Below are 26,730 nucleotides of genomic sequence, written 5' to 3'. Positions count from 1 at the left end.
GCGAGCTGAGTTTTCTGAGAGCCAATGAGTTAAGAATTGGCACTGGCATCTAGATGCCAAGAGCATGAGGGCAGATGGCATGAGGTGGGTCCTCCGGGGACCTGTAAGCCCGTGAGGACAAGAGCTGCCCACTCCCACTATCCTTTTCCTCTCCCTGACATAAAACAGGGGATGCAGGGGCGCCTGGGTGGCTCAGTGGGTTAGGCCACTGGCTTCGGCTCAGGACCCTGGGATCGAGTCCCGTGTCGGGCTCTCTGCTCGGCAGGGAGCCTGCTTCCCTCCCTCTCTCTCTCTCTGCCTGCCTCTCCATTTACTTGTGATCTCTCTCTGTCAAATAAATAAATAAAATCTTTAAAAACAAAACAAAACAGGGGATGCAGCGGGAGCAGAGTAAGCATAAACTTACGGGTTCTGCAACTACAGTTACTTTACATCACACACATGAGACTAACCCCTGCGTCCTCTCACTCTGGGGACAAACAGAAACAGTGCTCTTTATTCACCCACAGGCCTGGAAAGAAGGAAATGTTCCTGAATCATCTCCTTAACGGTCATGATATCTCAACAGGAGAGTTGAGGATTATTGTTAGCGACTAACAAGAACAAGGACAATAGGGGCGCCTGGGTGGCTCAGTGGGTTAAGCCGCTGCCTTCGGCTCAGGTCATGATCCCAGGTCCTGGGTTCGAGCCCCACGTCGGGCTTTCTGCTCAGTGGGGAGCCTGCTTCCTCCTCTCTCTCTGCCTGCCTCTCTGCCTACTTGTGATTTCTCTCTGTCAAATAAATAAATAAAATCTTAAAAAAAAAAAAAAAAAAAAGAACAAGGACAATAAAACTCATGAAGTGCCAGGCCCCACACTCAGGATGCGCTGATACCACTTCATGTCACGGACCCTGTAAGGCAATTTCCCACATCCCCACTTTTCAGATGAGGTTCGGTAATGCCTACAGCTGTGGAGGCGCTTTCAAGCGAGCCAGGAGTGAATGAGGCTCTCTGGCTCCATAGTCCTACCGGCTCTGCAGTAACTGGTTCACTACGAAGCAAGGTTTGGCTTCTCTGGGTTGCATCTGGGGCTTAAACCTATACCCATGGAGCAGAGGTTTCTCAGCAGGGCAGGGAAGTGAGGTTTGTACACATCCTGCATTCACACCAATCAAGGAACAGGGCACTGGGGTATCTTGGAACCCCCAACATCCTCCTGAGTCATCTCGGTCATACACGGCCAAGAACTGGTGTCTGCTTACTTTGGATCTGGGGGGCCTTCAGCAAGGGGTTTCATGGACAGCTTGCAAAGGGAGCGAAACACCAGGAAGGCGTCCTTCTGAAGAATGTGAGAGAACCTAGCAGCCACTTGATGTCCCTGTGCATCTGATTCCTGAGGTTAGAAACAAGTAAGAGAAAAATTAAGGGGTCAAAACAAAATTATTTTTCAAAAATAAAGAATGTAATTATTTCATGGAAATTTAAAATTCTGTTATTCAATGGGGAAGTGAGGAATGTGCGGGAGGGGACAATATGCCAAAACAGGAGCTATGGGGGAGTCATTCTGGCAATTCTAAAACCTTGTTCCTTGTTCTTCAAAAGTGGGCATGGATGGCTTAAAATGATAAATGAGCAAATGTTAAACCATTAAAAATCTAAGACAAACACAGTTGACCCTTGAACAACACGGGTTTGCACTGCACAGGGCCACTTAGATATGTACATTGATTTTCTCTTCCTTGTGATTTTTTCTCTAGTCTACTTTATTCTAAGAATACAGTATATAATACGTACATGAAATACGTGTCAATCAATTGTGTATGCTATTGGTGAGGCTTCTGGTCAATAGCAGGCTATCAGTGGTTAAGTTCTGGGAGAGTGAAAAGTTAAACGCAGATTTTCGGCCGCATGGTAGGGGAGTGTCATTGCCCCTAGCCCCCGTGTTATTTAAGGGTCATGTGTACAAGTTAATTATATTAGTTTGGATAACAGTATCTCTAAGAACACTATTGCAGGATAGATGGGGGGAAAACGACAGGCATTTGAAAATACACTTCTTTAACTAAAAAAGTAAGCTGCTTTAAAAAATTAAAAAAAAAAATCTGTAACGTATGAAAAAGACTAGTATGCTTGACATACAAAAAGTTCTTATAATTCATTAAGGAAATTACAGAAACCTTCCACCCAAATGAAAAGCAGGCAAAAAAAAAAAAAAAAAAACATGAATAAGCAATTCACCAAGAAATGCAAATGACAGATTAACCTAAATAATGTTACTACTAATTATTACGGCAGGATCTTTCTCCCATCAGACCACCAAAATTTGGAATGAAGGCTATTGCCCAATTTTAATGAGGGAATGGGGAAATGAGCACTGATTGCCTACAAGTGGGCAGAGATTCGAGCATTACCTTCCCAGCAGGCTAATGTGATGTTAAGGAACAGAAGCCTGAAAGCTTCCAACTCGTGACCCAGCAATATCACTTGTAGGAATTTATCCTAAAGAAAGAATTAAGGATGTGCACAAGATTTATCTATAAGGATGCTCATTATAGAACTATTTCTCGTGATTAAAAAAAACTGAAGTAACATAAAAACCTAACAGGGAATTGGCAAAAGAGATTATGGCAATCTACAGGACAGAATTTTACATGACCACTGAAACAGTATGTACTGATGTGGAAAGATGCCCATAAAACGGTGTTGAGTAAACAAAGCAAGTCACAGCCTAGTACAAAAGGCAAGAGTCCTTTATGCGGACTGGAGTACATCTGTAAGGACTTTCTTAATGGGGATGACATAATTCCATGGGGACTGCTACAGACTGAATGCTTATGCTCCCTCCACCTCCATTCACAGGCTGACATCTAACCCTCAAAGTGATGGCATCTGGAAGTGGGGCTTAAGAGAGAGGAGTCCTCGTGAATGGTATTAGTGTCCTTAAGAAGACAGCCACTTGGGTGCCTGGGTGGCTCAGTGGGTTAAAGCCTTCGCCTTTGGCTCAGGTCATGGTCTCAGGGTCCTGGGATCAAGCCCCACATGGGGCTCTCTGCTTCCACATGGGGAGCCTGCTTCCTCCTCTCTCTCTGCCTGCCTCTCTGACTACTATCTCTATCTACTATCTATCTACTAATCTCTAGCAAATAAATAAATAAATAAATAAATCTTAAAAAAAAAAAAAAAAAAAAAGACAGCCATTTTGTGAATCAGGAAACAGGCCCTCACCAGACACCAAAACTGCTGATACCTTTATCTTGGGACTTCCCAGCATCCAGAACTGTGAGAGATAAATTTGTATCATTTATAAGCCACCCAATCTATGGTATTCTGTTGCGGCAACCCAAACACACTGAGACAGGGTCAGGTATTGGTTCTTGGTGGAGGGGTAGGGGAGTTGGGGGTGGAAAAAATCTTATTCTTTGTATGTATAAAGTACAGGTACACGTATAATCTAAATAGATATCCAGTTTATCAGTGGCTTTAAATTCATGAAAGGGGATGGTGTATCAGGAAAAGAAATATATAAAAAGGCTGGGGGGTTGGGCGTTGAGAATGCAAAAGGCTGAGAAACACCCGTGAAAAGGTAGAGAGAGTGGGTTCAGGTGGGATGTTAACATCATCTTTCTCCCTGTTTTGAATGTTTATATATAGCATTTTCAAGAAAACAACAAAGCTATTTAAAAAAAATAATGTGGCAGACACATCTATGGGTCTGAAAGGATATTTGTAATATACACTAAGTTTCAAAAGCAAACCTGCTTTTGCAGCTTTATACAGCAAAACAGCAGTATATCATGTGATTATAAGTCGAAAAAAATGAGAGGGAGAGAAAAATCTAGAAAGATATAAGTAATAGTTAACAAGGGTTATCTCTAGGTTAGGGGATTATGGATGACTTTTATTTCCCTATTTTTCCTTCTCTCTATTTTCTGATTCTTCTATAATGAATGTATATGAGAGAAAAGAGAAAGGCCAGGAAATCTAAGTTTTTAAAAGTCTGAATAAACGGGCGCCTGGGTGGCTCAGTGGGTTGGGCCGCTGCCTTCGGCTCAGGTCATGATCTCAGGGTCCTGGGATCGAGTCCCGCATCGGGCTATCTGCTCAGCAGAGAGCCTGCTTCCCTTCCCCTCTCTCTGCCTGCCTCTCTGTCTACTTGTGATCTCTCTCTCTGTCAAATAAATAAATAAAATCTTTAAAAAAAAAAAAAAAAGTCTGAATAAACAAGGTTAGTAACAAAGGTTAGTAATAAACAGGGTTTAGTAACAATGCTATATACACCATTCCAAGAATGTCACCTATTAATACGAAGCACTTGAGGCAAGGACTGTGTGACTGACTGAGTAAGGTCTGCTGGTTTTCACTTGCTGCTTCTGCTAGAGATTTAATTGTGCATCTTCTAAAAAAGTAAAAATCCAAACGGGTCTGTATAAGAGGAGAATCACCAACATACCAGATTATCCGCTGACGACAAGGACTGCCTGTCGTCTGCTATCCCGTTGGTCTGGGAATTTTCGTCAGCTGCTGGGGGAACAGCACCTTCCTGGCACTCCAGTTCACCCAGGACCTGCTCGGGTTCTGTCAGGCCGTGCTTCTGTGCTGCTTCTTAAAACACAGGTGCAAAAAATCATCGCCAAGTTAGTACTCATCCCAAAAGCTCTGACACCAGGGAGCAGTTACTCATATCATCTTCTAGCTCCTGCTTTTTCCCCTCTCCCTTTGCTACCACCCTAGGAGACTGACATAATAATACTGAGAAAGGCTTAACCAAAGTGGTGTTTAGGCTTTACATGTGTCTACTACCCACACACCCCAGAGGTTTCATTCACACTGCAGGCCATGTCAGTGGTGCCTCTAGAAATGAGCAATACAGCAGCCCTGCCTACCCCTGTACACTTCTGGAAAAGCTTAGAAACAGCTCAGCATGGAAAGCACAGATTTTTTAAAAATGCTACTGATATAGGGGTTAGAGAAGAGCCATATAAATGAAAAGAGTTGGCAGTTACGACAGAAGACCTCAGTCACAAGGAGGAAAAAAACAAAGTAGACCTGAGCTTCCTGGAAGCCGTGTGAAAAAGGGAAAGACAAAGAATTAAAATTATTCTATTTTAAAGACATTGGTACCAGGACATACATTTCTACATTCTATTAAGTAATTTTATGTAATTCTACATTAAATAAATAATGAAATCTAAATGAACAAAAGAATAGGGCTTAGAGCAGTGGGTCAAACTTCTCAGACTGTCACCCACTGTAAGAAATACATTTTAAAAATCATGACCCCTGGGGCTCCTGGTTGGCTCTGTCGGTTAAGTGTCTGCCTTTGGCTCAGGTCATGATTTCAGGGTCCTGGGATCAAGTCCCACATCAGGTTCCCTGCTCAGCGGGGAGCCTGCTTCTTCCTCTCCCTTCGCCCTACCTGTTTGTGCTCTCTCTCAAATAAATAAATGAAATCTTAAAAAAAGAAAGAAAGAAAGAAAGAAACACTGATTGTAACTCTCTGCTAAATTAACGATTTTAGACCCATTAATGGTTTACTGCCACTGGAGTCAAGTATTCAACACACAGCCATTTACCTGAGATTTTGGGCAAAAACAACAACAAAAAACTCTTCCAATAGTCATTCTGAGCTCTACAAGTTTCGTTCCACTGAAACCACACCATAAAACCGAGGGAGCTATGAGTGAAGTCTAAGAAAATGGACAAAGCTTCTCTGTGCATCTAATACCTGCTGACGTGGGGACTGTCCCCTTGACACATCAGTGGCTAGCCATGAACATTCAGTAGCAATGGACACCACCTCAGGATTCACAGCCACTCCTGGAAAAAGCTGGATATATCTGGGAGTGGCCTTTGTCTTCCATGTGAAACACCCAATTCTAGCATCGTCAGACTGCTTGAACCCAGGCCCAATGAGAATAAAATTAGTGACTAAAAAGATACTTTTTTAGATATTTAGAAATATCCTTTTCAGATTTTTCTGAATCTCACAGGGAAGACAGGCAGATACAAGCAGACTCAGTTTCTATGACTTCACTGGGGGGTGGCATTCCACCACTAAAATTATCTGGCCAAGGACTTTTTTGGAGCAGTGAGGAGGAGAGGCTGGGTTCTTGGTTCTTACCTTTAACAGCAGATGTGACCACATCTTCTAAGATCTCCTTCACCACCTCCTGGGCCCCGTCATCAGTCCCTACACACACCAAAAGACACAAACACGAACATGTGGGTACTCCCCAGGAAACCAAAGGGGGAGAAGGAGGTCACATCTCAGGAGGCAAAGGGGCAAACAAGTCCTCTCCGAAGTCCAATCTGATTATGCCAAAAGAAAACAAGACCTGTGCAATCTGGAAACTCTTAGACAGCATCTGCTATGACTTTGAGTTTCCCTCTGTGGATCGCTCTTCCTTGCAAAGCCCTCTCCACCACCCCGGCGCTGGACGCAGGAGCTGGATTTTACCCAGCTATGCTTCTCAGCAGAACAAAAGATGGATCTTTCTCTTGTGCCTTCACCTTGGGCACCCCAGGGCCTTGGGAAGTGACATGTCTCCTGTTGCTTCGCTTCCTTTGCACTCAGAACCACCCAGAACTCAGCATGAGACGTCTAATGTGGTAACTGAGGATTTACTACATTTTAAATTGAATTGTTCTGTCAGCGATTAACTGCTTAAGTGGGAGAGCTTCGGCACCAGTTGTTTTGGGAGAACGAGTCAACGCTCCTGGACTAGACTTTTAGGAATCAACATGAGTGATTTCTCAAACATCCCACTGACCAAAAAGGCCACAACATTAAACCGAACCAAAATAAGCCTACAAATTCTTTTTGAATTCAGTAAGGCCTTCTGGTCAAGTCCCTATTTTTATGAGTTCTGTGTTTGATCCACAAGGTCGCGGAGAGCAATACAAAGTATTTTCATTTCCACGGAGCAGCTGACCCCCCCAAACTATTTATTTGCCACCCACCCCCAAGCTTCACTGAGGTACGACTGGCAAGTAAAACCACCATAACTATTTAGATGGGTAAGTCAATCTCCATGGAAAATATGGATGTTGCACGCTTTTCTTAGAGGGCGGAAAAGAACTTGGGGAAAAAAAAAAAGCCAGCGGCCATGGTTACAATCTCCTGCTCCCCCATCTTTCATCTAAACAACGTGGTTTAGGGGGCGCCTGGGTGGCTCCATGGGTTAAAGCCTCTGCCTTCGGCTCAGGTCGTGATCCCAGGGTCCTGGGATAGAGCCCCGCATCTGGCTCTCTGCTCAGTGGAGAGTCTGCTTCCTCCTATCTCTCTCTGCCTGCTTCTCTGCCTACTTGTGATCTCTGTCAAATAAATAAATAAAATCTTAAAAAAAAAAATAAACAACGTGGTTTAGAATAGATGGGTGTGTGAGCACGTTTCAGGCGCTCTCGGGCCACCTTCGTCATGTTTGCTGTTTTCAGCATCACAAGTATCGGTACGTCACACATGTACAGTTACCACTGCTCCTCACACTCACTCACCTCAGGCAAGACCATTCAAAGGACCAGAGGATTCATAAGCCAATTACATTTTCTGAACGTATGTTAAAATCAATGTGTCAATATTTATTTTTTTAAAAAAGATTTTATTTATTTATTTGACAGACAGAGACCACAAACAGGCAGAGAGGCAGGCAGAGAGAGGAGGAAACAGGCTCCCAGCCGAGCAGAGAGCCTGACTCGGGGCTCGATCCCAGGATCCCGGGATCATGACCTGAGCGGAAGGCAGAGGCTTTAACCCACTGAGCCACCCAGGCACCCCAATGTGTCACTATTTAAATAAACACTGTATAGCAAACGAGCTGCCTAAAACCATCTCCTCTACATGTGACAAGGTATTTCCAAGTTCCCTTCCAGGTCCAGAATTCTCCGATACCACGATGTCATACAATGATGATGGCAGCTGCCCATCTCTACCATACATTCCATCACCCGAGCAATGCCAGCATGCTGAATGCATGTCACTGGGGGCGTGGGGGGGTGGGGTGGGAGCTGCACGCTGGGGGAGGGGCATCAGAGGCTGTAAGGCGGAGCCTGCCAGGTATACCGGGCCTGCAGGGAGGCACTCTCTAGCCTGTGCACTGCTTCCCCGGACCCAGCTTTACGGCGGTATCATAGACAAGTGAGACTTGTATATACTTAGGGGGCACGACTCGATGATGTGATGTATGTATATGTATACAAATCACACTGTGAAATGGTCACCACAATCAAGCTAATTAACACTCTGTCCCCTCACACGGTTACCGTTATCTTCCTTTCTTGTCTGTGGTGAGAACACATAAGGTGTACACTCGGCAAATTTCTAGCACACAGCACAGTGCTGTAACTATGGTCACAGTGCTACACACTGCATCATCAAAACTCCGCACCTTATGTAACAAACCATACCCCCAACCAGTATCTCCCCATTTCTGTGACCACCTTTCTACGTTCTGTGTCAACACATCTGACTCCTCTAGTGCCTCATACACGTGGAATCATGCAGTATTTGTCCTTTTATGACTGGCTTCTTCCACTAAGCATAATGCCCTCCAGGTTCGTCCGTGTTGTTACAAATGGCAGGATTTCCTTCTTTTTAAAGGCTGGATAATAGTCCAGTGTGTGCGTGCTTGTCTACATGTGTGTGCGCGTGAGTGCTTTATCCATTCATCTTTTGACACTGACGTTACTTCCACATCTTGGCTATTGTGAATAATGCTGAACAGGAAAGTGCAGATGATCTCGACAAGATCCTGATTATAATCTCTCTGAAGATATACCTAGAAATAAGACGTCTCGATCATAAAGTAGCTCTATTTTTAATTTTCTGAGGAACCTCCGTACTGTTTTCCATATCGGCCGTACCAATTTCCATTCCTGCGACAGGGCACAAGGGCTCCCTTCTCCCCACATGCTCCCTAGCACTCGTCCTTCACCTTTCTGGTAACAGTCATTCTGACAGGGGCAAGCTGATATCTCATTGTGGTTCTGATTTGCATTCGCCTGATGATTAGTGAAACTGAGCACCTTTTAAAGTATGTGTTGGCCATTTGTATGTCTTCTTTTGAGAATTGTCTATTCAGGTCCTTTGTCCATTTCTCAATGGGTTATTTGTTTTTTTGCTATTGAGCTGTAGATGTTCCTTGTATATTTTGGATACTTATCCCTTCTCAGATAAACGGCTTGCAAATATTTTCTCCTATTCCATAGGATGCATTTAAATTCTGTTGATTGTTTCACTGGCAGTGCTTATGGACTATATTTTCTTTTTATCTGCATTAGCTGTGAACACTTAAAAAATTGGGAGATGTGGGGCGCCTGGGTGGCTCAGTGGGTTAAAGCCTCTGCCTTTGGCTCAGGTCATGATCCCAGGGTTCCGGGATTAAGCCCCGCATTGGGAATCTATGCTCAGCAGGGAGTCTGCTTCCTCCCACCTCTCTCTCTGCCTGCCTCTCTGCCTACTTGTGATCTCTGTCTGTCAAATAAATAAATAAAATCTTAAAAAAAAAAAAAGACAAAAAATAACAACAACAAAAATTGGGAGATGTGTCATAAAAATCCAGATCTGGATTATCTGGCAACACCAGGCCACAGTGTCTGCAACTAGGAGCACCTGCCCCCTTTAGCCAAGGCATGAACTCTAAGATGTCCTGGTGCCTCAGTCCTTGCCACTGAGCACAGGCGTCATGGGTCTGTCAAGAGTGGGGAAAATGGGACACTGACGGGGTTGGGTGTCTGAAAGACATCAGAGCGAAAAAGCGAAAATATTCCCTTGTAGAATTGACTTCAACACAGAAGAGTGAAGGCTCCAGAGCCAATGTGTCTGGTTCAGGTTCCTGCTCTGCCACTTCCCAGTGTGGGGACCTACGTCACGTTACCTTTCCAAGCTTCAGTTCCCTCAGTAGTGGACAAGGATGATTTCAGTAGTACTTACCTCATGGAGCTTTGTGAGAATTCAGTAAAATAATACCTAGAAAGCATTTAAAATGGTGTTTGTAGAGTGAGGACTCAAGTGTTAATTTTTCTTTGGTCTGTAGGGTATGATTGTGTTAAGACATTCCTGATGCCCTCATGAGAGAGGCCCTCTCATTTCTTTCTTTCTTTCTTTCTTTCTTTCTTTCTTAATTTATTTATTTTTTTAAAATATTTTATTTATTTATTTGACAGACAGAAATCACAAGTAGGCAGAGAGGCTGGGAGAGAGAGAGAGGAGGAAGCAGGCTCCCTGCCGAGCAGAGAGCCCGATGCGGGGCTCGATCCCAGGACTCTGGGATCATGACCTGAGCCGAAGGCAGAGGCTTTAACCCACTGAGCCACCCAGGCGCCCCTCTTTCTTTCTTAATTTAAATTCAATTACCCAACATATAGTATATCATTAGTTTTTGATAAAATGTTCCATGATTCATTAGTTGCGTACAACACCCAGTGCTCATCACATCACATGTCCTTTTAAAAGATTTACTTTGGAGAAAGATAGAGATAAGAGTGCACGCATGAGTGGAGGGGGGAGGGTGAGAGGAAGAGAGAGAGAGAGAGAGAGCAAACTCCCTGCTGAGTGCAGAGCCTGACACAGTGCTCGATCCCAGGACTCTGAGATCCGAGATCGTGACCTGAGCCAAAATCAAGAGGCAGAGGCTTATCCAACTGAGCCACCTAGGCGCCCCAAGGCCTTCTCACGTCTGCCACTTGCCTAGCCCTGGAGACTAAGTCCATACAGAGGTTTCCCAACTAGGGGCACCCGGGTGGCTCAGTTGGTTAAGCCTGTGCCTCTTGATTTTGGCTCAGGTCCTGAGACTGAGCCCCACATTGGGCTCCATGCGGGGCATGGAGTCTGCCTGAGATTCTCTCTCTCCCTCTGCCTACCACACCCCACCAACTGTCTCTGTGCCAAATAAATAAACAAATTAAAAAAAAAACAGACAAGAAATTTCCCACTAACCACACAGTTTCAGTTACTTAAAGCCATCACTATCTTTCATTCTAAAGAGAAAAAAAATGTCCATTTCTACAGGGATCCTCCTCTTCCCTCACTGCAGTTTTCCCACTTAAACAGCACCAGGACCACCATTTTTTTGGAGGAATAACAGTGTTTAACTCACTTTCCTTGACAGGCTGTATCCGTAGCAGCCACTGTGCAATATCAAAATCTTCTCAGGCCAGGAAGGCGTGGGAGAGTCAGGAAGCCCCAATTCCAAAAGAAGGTTCCCGTGGAGGCAGCTGCCGCTGAAGAGCCCTTAAAGAGGCCCAGAGGTAGCAGGACCACCACGGTATCCCTGCCTGCTTCCCCTGCTGACACATCAGCCTGTGGGAGGGCTGAGAAGAGGCCTTCCAATGCGATAATAACCACTAAAAAGTGTGCTGTGTTTAAGTTTCAAGCATGCTGTCAAAAGGTTAGCAAACCAAACCAAACCAAACCAAATCCTTGCAAGGTTCAGAATATGCTGGTTCCCGGGAATGTCCAGCAGTCACCACTTGGCCATTACTGACTGGCCATTTCACAAACTCTGTCCCTAAGCAAAATAAGAGGGTCACCTTGAAGAGGTTCAGATAAAATAAACCCTTGCGGCCACTCCCTCCTTAGCCAGCAGGAGAACCACCCCTGTGGTGGGTATCGCCAGTCACTAACTCACAAGCTGAATCCTCACACAGCTCTAATTCTGTTTTGGAAGGGGCTGTCCCTGTATTTCCTGGCCACCCCAGCAGAAAGGGTGGCCGTGTGACCAAGTTCTAGCCAATAAGGGGTAAAGCGTAAATTACTGCGGATTGCCTGGGCTTCGGGAAGGCCCCGTAGGGAGCACCATGACTCAGCTGGGAGTCCTTGAGTCCCACCCTCTCTCCTTCCTGCAGGAGGACATGACAGCATCTGGAACCATAAGGTAACCTGGAGTATGAAAGTTACATGCTAAGAATAATCGGGGAAAAATTGGAAGGAATCTGAGACACACCCTCCCATGCCTCTGTTTTCTGTCCAGTGAAACGGGGACCATGGTGGAGGGAGGTAGGTGGGGTATAGTAAGATGCATTCACTCACTCACTCCATCAAAAAGTTGAATGCCTGCCTGTTTGGCCCTGTTCCAGGCATGTGGAATATATCACTGTTTAAAATAAAGATCTTTATCTTCACGGTGCTTATGTTCTAGCTGGGATAATAACTGTGTTATGCTGCACACTACAGTGCTAGGGAAAAAGCAGAGGGGGACGAGGCAGATGTAGAATGGTGGGGACAGATGTGAACACACAGTGACAGTAAAACATGACATGCCTATTTCCTAGAAACTAGGGTTTGGTTGTGCCCAATGTCCAAGCACTTGGTAATATGCAAGAATGCTAAAGGAAAAAAAATCAGGGACCAAAGCTGTTTGCTGTCACATTCCAACCACACGCCAACACTGTTCCTCGACAGGAAGGAACACTTAGGCAACCTACTGTCGCAAAGTAAGTGTCCATCGAGCAGCTAACACAGAAGTCGTAAACCCCTGAGAGGGAGCCGCCCAGCAAGGGAGGCTGTATCAGAAAGGAGGGGGACCCGGGGGTACATTCTGTTATTTTTATAAAGTGTTGGTCTGAGACAATTTTTGTTTTATCCACAAAAAATACTGAAATTCCTAAAGCAGAGGATCTGGGATTGCTAACACGGAAAACAGGCTCCCTTTATTCTATGCACTGTTCTCACCACCTTCACATCTGACTACCATCTTAACTATTTGCTTTTTTAACTCATTTTTTTAAGTGGAAACTTATTTGAAAGGTAATAATAGCAAACACACAGGTCCAAGCGCCAGACACTGCTCTGATTTAATTCTCATAAACCTGTACGATCGGTACTAGCTGTGGCCCCACCTTCAGATGAGGACCCGAGGCTCAGAGAGGTTGAAGATTTCCCTCAAGGTCACACAGCTACTGGACCCTAGAGTCACAATTTGAAACCAGGCTGTCCGATCAGAATCTCCATACTGGCTGAGGGAGGATAACTCTGCTCTATTTTAGAATACTTAAGAATTGCATTTGTTCTTTTTTTCTTAAGAAGGAGCTGCAAGGGGGCGCCTGGGTGGCTCAGTGGGTTAAGCCTCTGCCTTCGGCTCAGGTCATGGTCTCAGGGTCCTGGGATTGAGTCCCGCATCGGGCTCTCTGCTCTGCAGGGGGCCTGCTTCCTCCTCTCTCTCTCTCCTCCTGCCTCTCTGCCCACTTGTGATCTTTCTCTGTCAAATAAATAAAATCTTAAAAAAAAAAAAAAAAAAAAAAAAAAAAAAAAAAAAAAAAAAAAGCAGGAGCCACAAGAAGAAAAACCGAGCTAAGAAATCCTTAAACACACAGGTATTTGTGTACGCACAGTAGCTACCCATTAGCCACAGCAATGTAAACGTGATGTCTCATGCATGTTGGGAGTCAAAAAGTCGGATTCTTAAAAATGATCTTAAAAACAAAAAAGAAAATGGGAAGTGACAGTTTCTGGGCACAGGATTTCTTTTGGGTGTAATTAAAATGTTCTAAAATTGACTACGGTGACGACTGCACAACTCTGTGAATGTGCTAAAAATAATTGGATTGTACGTTTTAGAAAGCTGAATTTATGGTACACAAACTGCAGCTTAATGAAGCTGTTTTTTTTTAAAGAAAACTGACAAGAACAGCCAGGCATTGAGGAGGAGTGTGAATGGACACATGGGGTGGGGTCCCCAGGGAAGACTGCTGGCCGTGCCCCCAAATTCACATAAGCTAGAATGTCTCAGGCTCAAAAATCTATTTTGTAAGTTTACACAGAGCAATTTAGTCCATGTCGTGGACAGGCTGATAAGAATGACGGACTGACTATTGATTTATCAACTTAGGATAAAAACCAGTAAAGGGAAAGAGATGTTCAAGTCTGTTGTGAACTGTCTGCATCTATGCAAATTTCACTGGGAGGCAAACGATCCCAGGAAGGCCGTGGGGAGGGTTCTCAGCAAATTAAATAGGAAAATGGAGGGCGCCTGGGTGGCGCTGTCAGTTGAGCGTTCGCCTCTTGATTCTGGCTGAGGTCATGATCTCGGGGTCCTGGGATCAAGCCCGGGAGGGTTCCGTACTCAGCGTGGAGTCTGCTTGGGATTTTCTCTCCCTTTCCCTCTGCCTCACCCACTCTTGCACTCTCTCTAAAATAGGTAAGTAAATCTTAAAATCAGTAAATAAATAAATAAATAGGAAAATGTATGTTGAGTGCCCAGTTAGCAAACACGGTGCCCAGCACAGTGACTGGCTAGTTCGGGGCAGTTCCAGGATGTGATGACTACAGAATGGACCCCACAGAAGGGCAGGGTGTGTTCTCCCCCATCACAGAGGCCCTAGAGCCCAGGGCCCGCAGAGGGCCTCAACAGCCTGGACGCTAACCCAGGGCCCCATCCCCCTGCGCGGACATCTCCGTCACCTGCCTCTTGGGCTACCTTTACCCTCAGCTTCCAAGGCTGCTCAACCCCTTCTTCTGAAGAACCTATTCTTTCTTTAGAGCTACATCTGGAGAACAAGAAGCCCCTCACTCTTTTTAAGGGTAATAGCACACTTCCATTCCAACCCATTATCTGGGGGTTTGTCACTGGTATTTTTGAAATTTTTTATTTTATTAACATACAATGTATTATTAGCCCTAGGGGTACAGGTCTGTGTATCACCAGGTTTACACACTTCACAGCACTCACCATAGCACATACCTTCCCCAATGTCCATAACCCCACCACCCTCTCCCTATTCCCCTCCCCTCCGGCAACCCTCAGTTTGTTTTGTGAGATTAAGAGTCTTTTATGGTTTGGGGGCGCCTGGGTGGCTCAGTGGGTTAAAGCCGCTGCCTTCGGCTCAGGTCATGATCCTGGGGTCCTGGGATCGAGCCCTGCATCGGGCTCTCTGCTCAGCGGGGAGCCTGCTTCCCTTCCTCTCTCTCTCTGCCTGCCTCTCTGCCTACTTGTGATCTCTGTCTGTCAAATAAATAAATAAAATATTAAAAAAAAAAAAAGAGTCTTTTATGGTTTGTCTCCCTCCCGATCCCATCTTGTTTCATTTATTCTTTTCCTACCTCCCCAACCCCCCCCCATGTTGCCTCTCAACTTCCTCATATCAGGGAGGTCATATGATAATTGTCTTTCTCTGATTGACTTATTTCGCTCAGCATAATACCCTCTAGTTCCATCCACATTGTCACAAATGGCAAGATTTCATTTCTTTTGATGCCATTTGATGATTAAAGGCAGTCTGATTCCCTCATTCTTGGGAGAAGCCTTGCAGGGGGCACCAAGCATTGGCAACAAAACCCACAGCAATATACTAAGTACAAATCACTCTTTTACAGCAGAATTTTAAGTTACTGTGTTTCCGCAAAATGATCTTTTTAGAAGTCAAGTTTTCTTCCCTCATTCATTCCAAAAAAATGTATTTACTGAGTGTCTGCCATGAATGCTGGGCACCATGCCAGTGTTGGGAATATAGTGGTGAACAGAGTGGTCTAGATCTCCTCCCAGGAATAAGTAAACATAAACTCTTCAGTGATCTCAGGTAGTGATAAGCGCTATGTAGAAAAGAAAAGCGGCTGATAGGGCAGAAATGTGGGAGCTGCGGAGAGGGTGATCAGTGTGAACTGAGAGACCTGAAGATAAACGGGGGAGGGGGGCAGGAAGTGCAAAGGCACCAACAGCAAGCATGGACTCTCAAGGCACACTGTATAGTCAATAAGGGGGAAAGAAGTATAACGGGATGGAGAGGCGGACAGGAGTTAGGTCACGTCACATACGGCCTTGGCCTTGGAAGTCAAGGGCTGGGCGGGCACAGATTTCACTGTGAATGGGAAATTACCAAAGGGGTTTACGCAGAGGGGGGGTCTGTGATCTAATTCATGCTTTATGAGAGCACTCTGGCTGCCACAGAGGAAATGGGTTGTAGTGGAAACACAGATGCAGCCAGAGAGACTCGTATTTTTATCTGCACAGCTATGCTTACTATGTACCAAGTGTTTAAATATTAATGTTTATTGACTGATCACGGCCTGATAAGGGTTACAGTAAAACCTGGTCCTTGCTCTGAGAGTTTAGAAAGTGAAAACGGTGACAGATCTAGAGGATGGGCCAGGAGTTTCTGAGCACCTTCCTTGAGACACAGGACCACAGGACTGAGGACACAGCAACTCTGTGCTCACCCAGAGACCAGGACCATTTTTGATGGCAACTTTCTCTTTTGTCCTTTCCCTGAGTAAACTGATATGGAAAAACCTTCCAGCAACAGCATTTGGTCTGTTCCTGTGTATGCTATGCACGCTTTAATAATGGAGGAACAAAAGCTGCTCACACACATGTCCTCTCACAGAACATTCTACCAACAGAAACTGTTGTCAATAATGACAGAAGAGATGAGATATAAAGACACATCAGGTATTTCATGTAGACCAAGCAGCTAGAGTGAAGATTTACTACACAAAAATCACTTGGGAAGGGACAGTTCCCCAAAAAATACGAATTTGGGAACTGATTCATACAACCTGCCCAGAGAAACACGCAAACATTCTGAAATAATCTTATGATAATCCAATCTGCCGTTTCTTGCCTAATGTTTCATTTACTTTAGGACTACAATCAGGTGTGGGATGTCTTCATTTAAAAAAGCAAACAAAAATACATAACGTACTAGGTCACCGGAGAAGAAAACAAAGCTATCTGTCTGTCCACCTGTATGTCCGCCCACCTTCCCACCTTCTTGCTCCTTTCACAGATGTCTGTGAGTGGCCACTAGCTGCCAGGCCATGAGCAAGGTACAGAGATCCCATGTATATATGACAGAGGGAGTCCCCTCGTCCTCCTGGGGCAGAGAAGAGACACTGAGTGACTAACTACCCAAACAATTAACTACATGGAGATAAACAACCCAACCCGAAGCCACCGCGCGGAAGCCGGCGTCAAGAAGCAGGAGCTTGCTGCGTTCCAGGGACTAGTTAGAGAAAAGCACCCAGCCGACACAGGACCGCAGACATCCTGCTTTAGGTGCTGTGCTCCTCAAATGATGAGCAACAGGGAAGGGGAAGGCCCAGAAAGAGACAAGCTGTTACCCCTTCAACCGCCCCTCAGCCACAGATGGGTCCCTCGCACGGGGGGAGATGAAGAGCGCCCAGGGTGTACCTGATAGTGATGCGCCTCTTTCTCTGGGTGCATCTCCATTTTCTGAGCTCGCTTTTCCAGAACCACTTCTGGCATGTTCGCCGTTGGTTAAATCTGTCTTTTCGGGAGTCGTTGGTTTGCTCTGTGCCTGGCTCTGCTTCAGATGACTGAACTTTGGGGACACTGTTGCAGCTTGGATCACAGGGGACTGGGGTTTTGACGGGATTGGTCTTTCCAATTCTCTGGCCTCCTGTAACTACAAGGCAACAAAAAAGGGATTCAGTCTAAATGCTCCCAGCACTGGGGTGCCTGGCTGGCTCAGGCGGTGGAGCCTAGGACTCTTGATGTCAGGGTTGTGGGTTCGAGCCCCATATTGGGTATAGAGATAACTTAAAAATAATAAAATCTTAAAAAAAAAATATATACGTCCCAGCATTTTGAGAAGGACCAGAAAATTTGCCAGCCTGAAGGATAACGTTTTAAACAGAAGGATAACATTTTAAAAAGGAAATAAATTCTTCTGACAAACTCAAAGCAAAATCTGAATGCTGATTCCAAAACCCAAGCTAGATTCTTTCTCTGCTTTTTAAAGCAAGAACAAAAACAGAATTCAGAGGAAGAATGGATGCACTTTAAAATGAAACTGTTCACACATTGGGTGTGCACTGCCCCCAGCAGCTGATGACCGCCACCACTCACCACTTGGTTTTCCATGCGTGTGAAAATGACGTTCAGCATCTGAGTGAGGGTAGCCTTGGCAGTGGTTTGATTGATGAGATTTTTGCTGGCCAAATAGATATTGTAACATGTCCTGACTGTCTGCAGGATAGTGCCCTCATGAATTTCAATGTGTGGGGATGTCACCGCTGTCAGAAGAGCCTAAAACAAAAATCCACAAGCTTCACCTTCACAAACATCCATCTGCTTCCCATCCTCCCACAGCCAAACTTTTCTACAGGGTTTCGCTTTGTTTGGCTTGGTTTTGTAAATGGTAAGAAGATGGCTCTGCAAAGCAAAACTCCCTATTGCTCTGAAGCTTAAAGATAATTATTAACCTATAAAATTCAAATTATTTGCCAAAATCAAGTTGTGTTGAAGAGGACTTTCTATCAATATACTTTTTTAAGAGGCAAAAACACAGTTCTCTCAGAAGGGAAACCGCTTTAACTTGGTCTCACCTATATTAATCACTGAATAGACAGGTTTTGATAGGCAGTCAGGGTCCCAGTTCCCTGGAAGGTTTTCAAGAGAGGTTCAACAGCGGCTAACATGGAGCCATCCCGCACAAAGCTAGCACAGTGAGGACTTCAGATCTGGAACGCTGGCTACAGCCCTCCCGATCCTGTTCTCCCGACAAGAAGACAGTACTGTCACATGCCAAACCACTTCTGGCAGTGGAAATGGAACAGGGAAATGGAATGGGGGGTGGGATGGGAGCAGGACAAGAGGACAAGGGGCAGATCGGTGTAAGATTATTCAGGACCCACTGAGAAATGGCAGACCCGGAATCCAGGATTTCAAGGAGAAAAGCCCAGAGGATTTCAAGCCCACTCAATTGCCAAGCAATTTACATTGTGATTAGGGCAACTGTTTACTTTGGAAACACACCTGGTTCCACTTTTCTTGTCTCAGTCTGTGCTAATAAATTCTGACACTTAACAAAAGATCTAAGCGACGCTTACACTCTTCTGCTCTAGCTCAGGACCACCTGAGACAACTAACACATGGTAAATCAGAAACCCAAATTCCCAAGGGAGACTAGCTTTCTTATTTAAAAATCCAGACCAGGCCAACAAACAGAAATACCTTAATTATTTGTAACTGAACTCCTTCATCGGTCTGAGGGCCCTGAAAACAGTTGCAAATGGTTTCAACAATCCTGTCGATGAGCCGCTTCCCCGGGGCTCCACTGTCAGGGGCGTTGCCAGTGATGTGCCCATATGCGATGAGTTTCTAAATGCAGAAAGAACAAAGATGAAAGGTTTCTGCCTGGCCAGGACTGAGGCTGCCCAGGGCAACAAAAGACAGGCAGTAGTAAGGTTGGCCTTAACTTCTGGTTCCCACAGACCCCTCGGCTCCCCTGGGGCATGGCAGGCACAGCCACCCTATGGCTGCAGTGTTCACCCCCCTCCCACTCTCCCACGTCTCCCACGGCAGAAGAGCCCCAGGCGAAAGCCTATCCAGTGGAACAGGCAAGGTGTAGAAGAGTCACAGGTACACAACTACTAGTGTGAAAAACTGATGGCCTAAAAGCGATACATAATGGAGACAGGAAGTAGTTGGTGGTTGCCCAGAGCTGGGGGGTAGGGGGTGGTTTAGAGAGAAAAGGGGAGTGACTGGTGATGAACCCAGGGTTTTTTTCTCAGGTGATAAAGATGGTCTACAATTAGATTGTGGGGATGGATGTACAAGTTCGTCAATGTACAAAAATCACTGCATTGTACACTTCCAATGGGTGACTTGTATGCATGTGAATTATATCATGAGCTGTTAAAAACCATACATATGGGGGCGCCTGGGTGGCTCAGTGGGTTAAGCCGCTGCCTTAGGCTCAGGTCATGATCTCAGGGTCCTGGAATCGAGCCCCGCATCGGGCTCTCTGCTCAGCAAGGAGCCTGCTTCCTCCTCTCTCTCTGCCTGCCTCTCTGCCTGCTTGTGATCTCTGTCAAATAAATAAATAAAATCTTTAAAAAAAAAAAACAAAACCATACATATGGGGTGTTTTTTTTTTTCTTTTTAAAAGGAAAGATACATAAGAAACAACCCATAATGTGTTTTGCTGGAGGGCGGAACTCAATTCTGCACTTATGTTATCAAACGTGTGTCAACCCAGTGGCGGAAGAAGTGGGGGGCTGCCTGGGCCACGCCTTCTTGGTAGGGCTACTGACTGGCTTGGACAAGGGCTGCCTTTCCGAGGCCTGTGCCATCTCACTTAGGACCTGCATTTCACTGTGGAGAATCTGAAAGCTGGAGAGGAAGTCAAAGGTTAGGGGCAGGATGATTTCCAAGCCTGGCCACGTCTCAGAATCACCTGAGGGAGCCCATGACAAACAGAGACTCCCAGACCTCAGTGAATCAGAACTTCTGGGGGACAGCCTGGCCATCAGAGTTTTTCTCCAAGCTATCCAGGTTATTTTGAGACTCGACCAGATAAAATAATCACTCTTCTAACACAACCCCTCTAGGATATGTGAATTCGAAGGCATCCTCTGCTTCCACTGACTTAAAGACTCTTTAAAATGCTGTTCTGTTCTCTGTTCTTTATCCTTTTGGGTTCCTAATTTGTCATCTCCTTGCTTCTACATGCACAAAGTGACATACGAGCCTGAGGTTATCTACGGTGCCACCACCACTGTGCTGGGAAGACCTGCCACTTCGCAGAGGCCCGACTCCATTTCTCAACAGCTTTCCCCCCATCATTAGCTCGGGAAGCACCACCATCCAGCAAGCAGGACAAGCTGGGTTAAGAGAGAGTGGCTGAGGCTAGAACCGGATCCTGCTAAACTGTGTGACTGAACAAGCAGGAGAGGTCTGCGCACCCTCTGCTGACCAACTCCAACCCCCGAGGGCACCAGAAGGGGCACGGGATGGGAGCAGCCGTGCGGAAGGTACAGAGGGTGGGGACGGTGCTGAAATGTGTTTCTGAAAAAGAGCTCAAGACGCCCTAAATTACCTCAACCCTCTCCCTGCTGCTGGACGTGCAGGCTTCCGAAGCAGGCAGCGCTGGCCACCTGGTAAGTGAACTCTGGTTTTTGACACTGCTTATGCCTTACCCCTAATGGTGCACAAGCCCGTCCGGAGCACCAGATTATGAGTGGGATGGTTCTGAACTCCTAAAATGTGAATGTTGAAAAATAGGCCCCGTAGAACCCAGCAACGATGTTGCAAAGCAAGGCAGAGGTGAACTACTGCTGAATTCAAATTCGAGAAAGGACTGGAAGGAGTCTCTCTCTTCTACAGGCTGAGAGCACCTGCCCCTTCAAGTGGGACAGGGTTTTAAAGTGGCTTTACTCCCTTGTCTGTGCAGTGACACAGGGCCAGGAGAAAGCAGAGTTCCTGCATCCTTGGGTATTTCTAGTTTGGCCCTCTTACCCCTCCTTGGGCCAGATATTGGCCTGGGCACTGGAGGTACAACAGGGAATAAGACGGTCCTTCTTCTCCTGGAGTTTATATTCTCCAGGGCAGGGGCAGACCAAAGCCAAAGGTCCTGGCTGGGATTTCCAGGGCCCTGTCTGATTTGTAGACTCTTAAAAAAAAAAAAAAAAAAAAAAAGTTGCAGTGATAATGCACAGCATTATCTCATTTTTGGAAAATAAAAACTACGTGACTGTGTATTTTTGTAAATGTACAGAAAAAAGCCCGGCAACACAGCTGAGGTCCAGCAGCGTGCTTGGCAAGCTCTCTTGAGGAAAGGGCTTTGCACAGTGAGTGGGGTGGAAAGTTACTGGCAGGTTTAAGGATTAACACGATGTGGTACATTCCTAAAGGGTCCCTCCAGTTCCTGCATGGAGAACTGCCTGGAGGGCCACAGGAGTGGGAGCAGGGGACCAGTGAGGCTAATGGCAGCTGTCCAGGAGGGAGATGCTGGTGGCTTGAACTCTGGGAGGATGACATGGATAGAGGGTAGAAAATCCTGCTTTATTCCTTGTTGATGGGATGAGATGGGAAAAGGGCAGAGGAGGGAGGCCTCCGGGCAGCTGGCTCACGGACCTTATGTCCAAGGAGGCTGCCTGCACATGGATGCTCACTTTACTCTATTTGTCAACGCCCCTCTACAGGAGAAGAGGTAAATAAAATGATGGCATAACATACCATGTATCAGTCAAAAGGATGCATGCAGCCATACAGCTAGATCTTAAAAACGCTATGGAAAGCGAAAAGCAAGCTCCAGAACACCTGAAACTTACATACCATTATATGTCAAGTACACTCTAATGATAAAGACTTCTAAAAAATTATTTTAAAGAAAAGTATTGAATACATAATGATGAAGAGTGTAGATATGGGAGAAATTGTGAGGGTGAAACATGACTGACTTGGGTTTGAAAAACACGGAACCCTCATCATATATGGTCCTCGTCATCACCTATGGAGGCAAATGGCACTATTGTCATTCTATGAGGATTCCGGACTCTGGAAAGGTTAAAGAACTTGTCCCCGGTGTCTCAGTGACATGTTAAGCCAATATATAAATGCTAAGCTATCTGTGACCCGCCTGTGCTCTTTAGCCTTGACTTATTTTCCTCCTTTATGGACAAGAAGTTGTATTAGGTTGGGTCATATGAAGTTCCTGATATGTTTTCCACTCCATGAGAATGACAATTTCATGTGGTTCAACCTAAAATATTATTAAAATGAGAAATTCCTCGTATCCAACTAACATTCTAAAGATGCAAGTAAATTAGGGAAACTTGTCAAGTTCATAAAATAAAAATCTACCACCCACAGGCAAGAAGAAAAACAAACAAGAAAGGAAAAAAGTAGATGACCTGACAGGCAACTGAACTTGGGGCTAGTGGTCTAAGGGATTTCAGCCTTATCGTAAAGTTCTAAAAAAAAATTTTTTTTTTAAAGATTTTATTTTTTATTTAGGCAGAGAGGCAAGGCAGAGAGAGGAAGGGAAGCAGGCTCCCTGCCGAGCAGAGAGCCCGATGCGGGGCTCGATCCCAGGACTCTGGGATCATGACCTGAGCTGAAGGCAGAGGCTTTAACCCACTGAGCCACCCAGGCGCCCCTAAAAAAATTAATAGAGATTGTAGCCATGTACAACTTTTATACAATTATGAATGGATTTTACAATGTGCTTTAAAACCCCTAAGTTTTCTAGAAATAAGAACTAAAAGATAATGCCTGTGGTATGGACAAAGGATAGCTGAGACCAGTGGTTTCCTACAGTCCTCACTGGGACATAAAAAGAATATACTACAATTCTATTCTTATTTTTTTTTATCTTTTTAGAAGTTCTATTTTTGTATGTTTATAATATATGTAATGTAATAGTAGTACAAATATATAATGTTACCAGTGAAGAAATATGAATACATTAGAAGGATATTCTCAGAAAAAAATCTGGTTACTGACATATGCCCAGGGAACCTGGAGATCACTGCACTGAGTAAGGCAAGACTGAACCTAATGCCCCTCCCCTGGGGGTGGGTTTGGGGTGGGGGAAACGTGTGGCAGACCAGGTGCTGAAAGGAAGGAATGAAGAGAATCTTTATCTTTTGGTAGAAGTGAGCTGCAGGAGAACTCTTGAGGTTTCTCTCAGTGGGAAGAGGGACCTCTAAGCTAACTGTGTTCCAGACAAACCAAACCCATAGCCCCTCTGCCACCACATCCCCTCTCTAAGCTCAGAGAAGGATGCCTTTAAATGACCAGGGTAGAACGTGGATGTACCTGCACTGGCTTCAATTCTGCTCAAACCAACCTTTGCCCCTGGACACTAGGCCTTCCATTTCCAAGACGGAAGTCACCTCTCCCACACTGGGAAAAGCCAGTCGAGCAGGCTTGGCAAGGACAATGTCCAAGAGCAAATGAAATTTTCATTCAGTATTCCAAGGAGCGCTGGGTCACTTTCTCATGTCGTAAAAAGGACGACACAGCTTGCATTTTGTATAATGACCAAAGAAATCTGAGTATACCTACTACATCACACAGAACTTCTAATCCAACCAAAAAAAAAAAAAAAAAAAAAAAGAGCTAATCTTATGTTGTAGGCCTCAAGACACTCTCATATTTATAGCTCAAATCAGGACAGTGGGCCGAAGTAGAGCAGGATGTCAATATTTCTGTTCCAGGGTTCCAAAAACACACTATTTCCAGGAAAATATAGAACATAAAATATCAACAGCACATTTTTAATCAAAGGGCCAGAACCACAGAGTAGCAGTTAAGAGTAGTGGTCAGCAACCCTTTTTCTGTAAAGAACCAAATTTTTAGGCTTTCTGGTCTCTGTTCCAATAACTTAACTCAGCCTAGTAGAGGGAGAGCAGCCAGAGATAATAAACAATGGGCACAGCTGTTGCTATGCACTGAATGTTTGTGTCCCCCTGTTCAAGCCTGGCTCCCAATGAGATGGTATTAGGAGGTAGGGCCTTTGGGAGGTGATTAGGTTTAGGTTAAGAACATGAAGGTGGGTCTTCATGATGGGATCAGTGCCCTAGAAGAAGAGAAGGTAGATCTAGTGTGTTCTCTCTGCTATGTGAGGACACAGCTGACAACACTCAGCCATCAACAAACCAGGAAGAGCGCTCTTACCAGGAAATGAATAAGCTGGCACCCTGAGCTTGCCCCCTCCAGCCTCCAGAACTGAGGGAAATAAATATTTCTTGCTTAAGCCACCTAGTCTGTGGTATTTGGTTATATTAGCCTGACTAGTTTCCAAAAAAACTTTACTTACAAAAGCAGGTGGCAGGCCAGATTTGGCTTATAAATGTAGTTTAACAAGCCCTGGTTGAGAATTCAGACAGCGCTGGCAGAGTTCTAGATACTCACCCCATTCTACCACTTCCTGGGCAGGGGGAGCTTGGTAGGGCTGGTCACTTTATTCTTTATTTGGAATTCTCAATTTGAAAATGAGGATGAGAGTTAACTAAGTGTTGCTGGGAAGATTAAACATGATGCTATGGACAGAGCATTGAGCACAGGGCCCAGCACAGGCCAGGGACTCAACAGCCACTGTTCTTAGTACATCAGTAATGTTAACTGTGAGCACCAGCTTCAGAACTAGACCATAACATGAGAAGAAAACAACTAAATTTAAACTTATGCCAAATTTCCTCAGAAAATTTCACAGCAACAAATATTTTAGGATGGAAGGAGGACTTGGGCCTGCCATTTAAGAATTCTTGGCTCATTATATGTTTCACATAGGACAATCTGTACAGAATTATATTGAATGAGAAAATAGCTTTTCATTTGGAATAACTGCTTCTGTGAAGAAACTGTCACCAACTTTCAAGTACAGATATATCAAAGGAGCAAGATTAATAGAGTAAATATTAGACTGGAGATGCCAAAAACGTGGCATGCCCACCGCCACTTGGCAGCCTGTGCCTCAGCAGACATCAGCAATCAATCACCGTACTTTCTCAAGAAACCCGGATGACACTTCAGATAGCTTTTCTTTTTTTTTTTTTTTAAGATTTTATTTATCCATTTTTACAAAGAGAGAGTGTGCATGCCACACAAGCAGGGGGAAGGGCAGAGGCACAGGGAGAAACAGGCTTCCTGCTGAGCAAGGGATCAAGGAGCCTGATGCGGGACTTGATCCCAGGACCCTGGGATCATGATCCGAGCTGAAGGAAGATGCCTAATGGACTGAGCCACCCAGGCATCCCCAGATAGCTTTTCCCAGCTTCTGAGCAATCATAATATAGAACCTATTCACTATGCCTGTTCTAGAAAGTACTGGTAAATTTTGGACCTCCAAATATAATTTTTTAATTCATCAAGCGTTTTCCATTGAAGTGTAGGTTTCCTGCTGCAGCTAAGGATAAAAGTGAGGTAACCAGAAACCTCAGGAGTAGATCTTAAAAAATATATATAAGAATGCTGGACCAGGAATTACGAAACCCAAGTTGTAGCCCTGCTACTGTCTTTCACACCTGCGTTATTACTGGACAAGTCATCTTTTTTTTTTTTTTTTTTAAAGATTTTATTTATTTGTCAGAGAGAGAGGGAGAGAGAGCGAGCACAGGCAGACAGAATGGCAGGCAGAGGCAGAGGGAGAAGCAGGCTCCCCGCCAAGCAAGAAGCCTGATGTGGGACTCAATCCCCAGGACGCTGGGATCATGACCTGAGCCGAAGGCAGCTGCTTAACCAACTGAGCCACCCAGGTGTCCCTGGACAAGTCATCTTAACTTCTCTAGTCGTTTCTTCATCAATCAAAGGTAATTTATCACAAAGTCACTGTGGCTCTCACATAGTGGATCCTTATCATTCCCAGATCCTGTATTTGCAAATGTAGCCATTCAACTAAAATTTATTTGTAAGCGCCAAGTCAATACTTGCGGCACTTTCGCAATCATGTGTGGACACATGCAGAGCAGTGAAAAAAATCAAATCACTTGATGCACAAGTTCTCAGCCGAGGTCAAACAACAAGACACTCTATCTTCTGGTTTCAGCTCTTCTACTGGGAGCAGTATCTTTTCTGTGGCCTATTTCCTGCCACTTTTTTTTTTTTTTAATTCTTTGCTTTTTTGTTCATTTTGTTGTTTGGTGTTTTTTTTGCCATTTAAAATGCTCCCTAAGCACCATGCTGAAGTGCTGTGTACTGTCCCTAAGAGCAAGAAGGCAACGATGTGCCTTTACAGAGAAATTACACGTTAGGCGAGCTTTGTTCAGGCACGTGTTACACTGCTGCTGACTGTAGGTGCAACGTTAGTGAATCAGTAAGATATAGTAAAGAAGGCGTCTTTAAACAGAAACACACAAAAAACAAAGTTATGTATTGCTTTATATATTGATCAGCTGATGAACGTGCTGACGCCAGAGGCTCACAGGCACCTTATCCTGTATTTCCTGTGGGAACAACGGTTCAGTATATGCTTATTCCACATTCACATGGTCCTTATAGAATATTACCACAAATGATGAATAGTGATTATATCTATTTCTCTATTTGATATTCTGAACTTTAATGCCATC

The 26,730-nt window shown here is 44.9% G+C and overlaps 1 protein-coding gene across 1 annotated transcript in view; it reads right to left on the bottom strand.

Moving 5' to 3' along the window:
- Nucleotides 1-26,730, bottom strand: part of ARFGEF2 (ADP ribosylation factor guanine nucleotide exchange factor 2) — a 103,832-nt gene that overhangs the window by 62,960 nt on the left and 14,142 nt on the right. Inside the window, exons 4-9 of the mRNA XM_047746019.1 lie at nucleotides 18,887-19,033; nucleotides 17,780-17,959; nucleotides 17,102-17,336; nucleotides 6,103-6,171; nucleotides 4,432-4,583; nucleotides 1,244-1,374 (exon numbers count right to left, since the gene is read on the bottom strand). Coding sequence (XP_047601975.1) covers nucleotides 1,244-1,374; nucleotides 4,432-4,583; nucleotides 6,103-6,171; nucleotides 17,102-17,336; nucleotides 17,780-17,959; nucleotides 18,887-19,033 — 914 coding nt within the window. The remainder of the gene's footprint in view (nucleotides 1-1,243; nucleotides 1,375-4,431; nucleotides 4,584-6,102; nucleotides 6,172-17,101; nucleotides 17,337-17,779; nucleotides 17,960-18,886; nucleotides 19,034-26,730) is intronic.

Source organism: Lutra lutra, chromosome 9, assembly GCF_902655055.1.
Source record: "Lutra lutra chromosome 9, mLutLut1.2, whole genome shotgun sequence".
Taxonomy (NCBI): Eukaryota; Metazoa; Chordata; class Mammalia; order Carnivora; family Mustelidae; genus Lutra; species Lutra lutra.
Note: the sequence above shows the minus strand (reverse complement) of the source record. Positions and strands in the feature narration are given on the sequence as shown.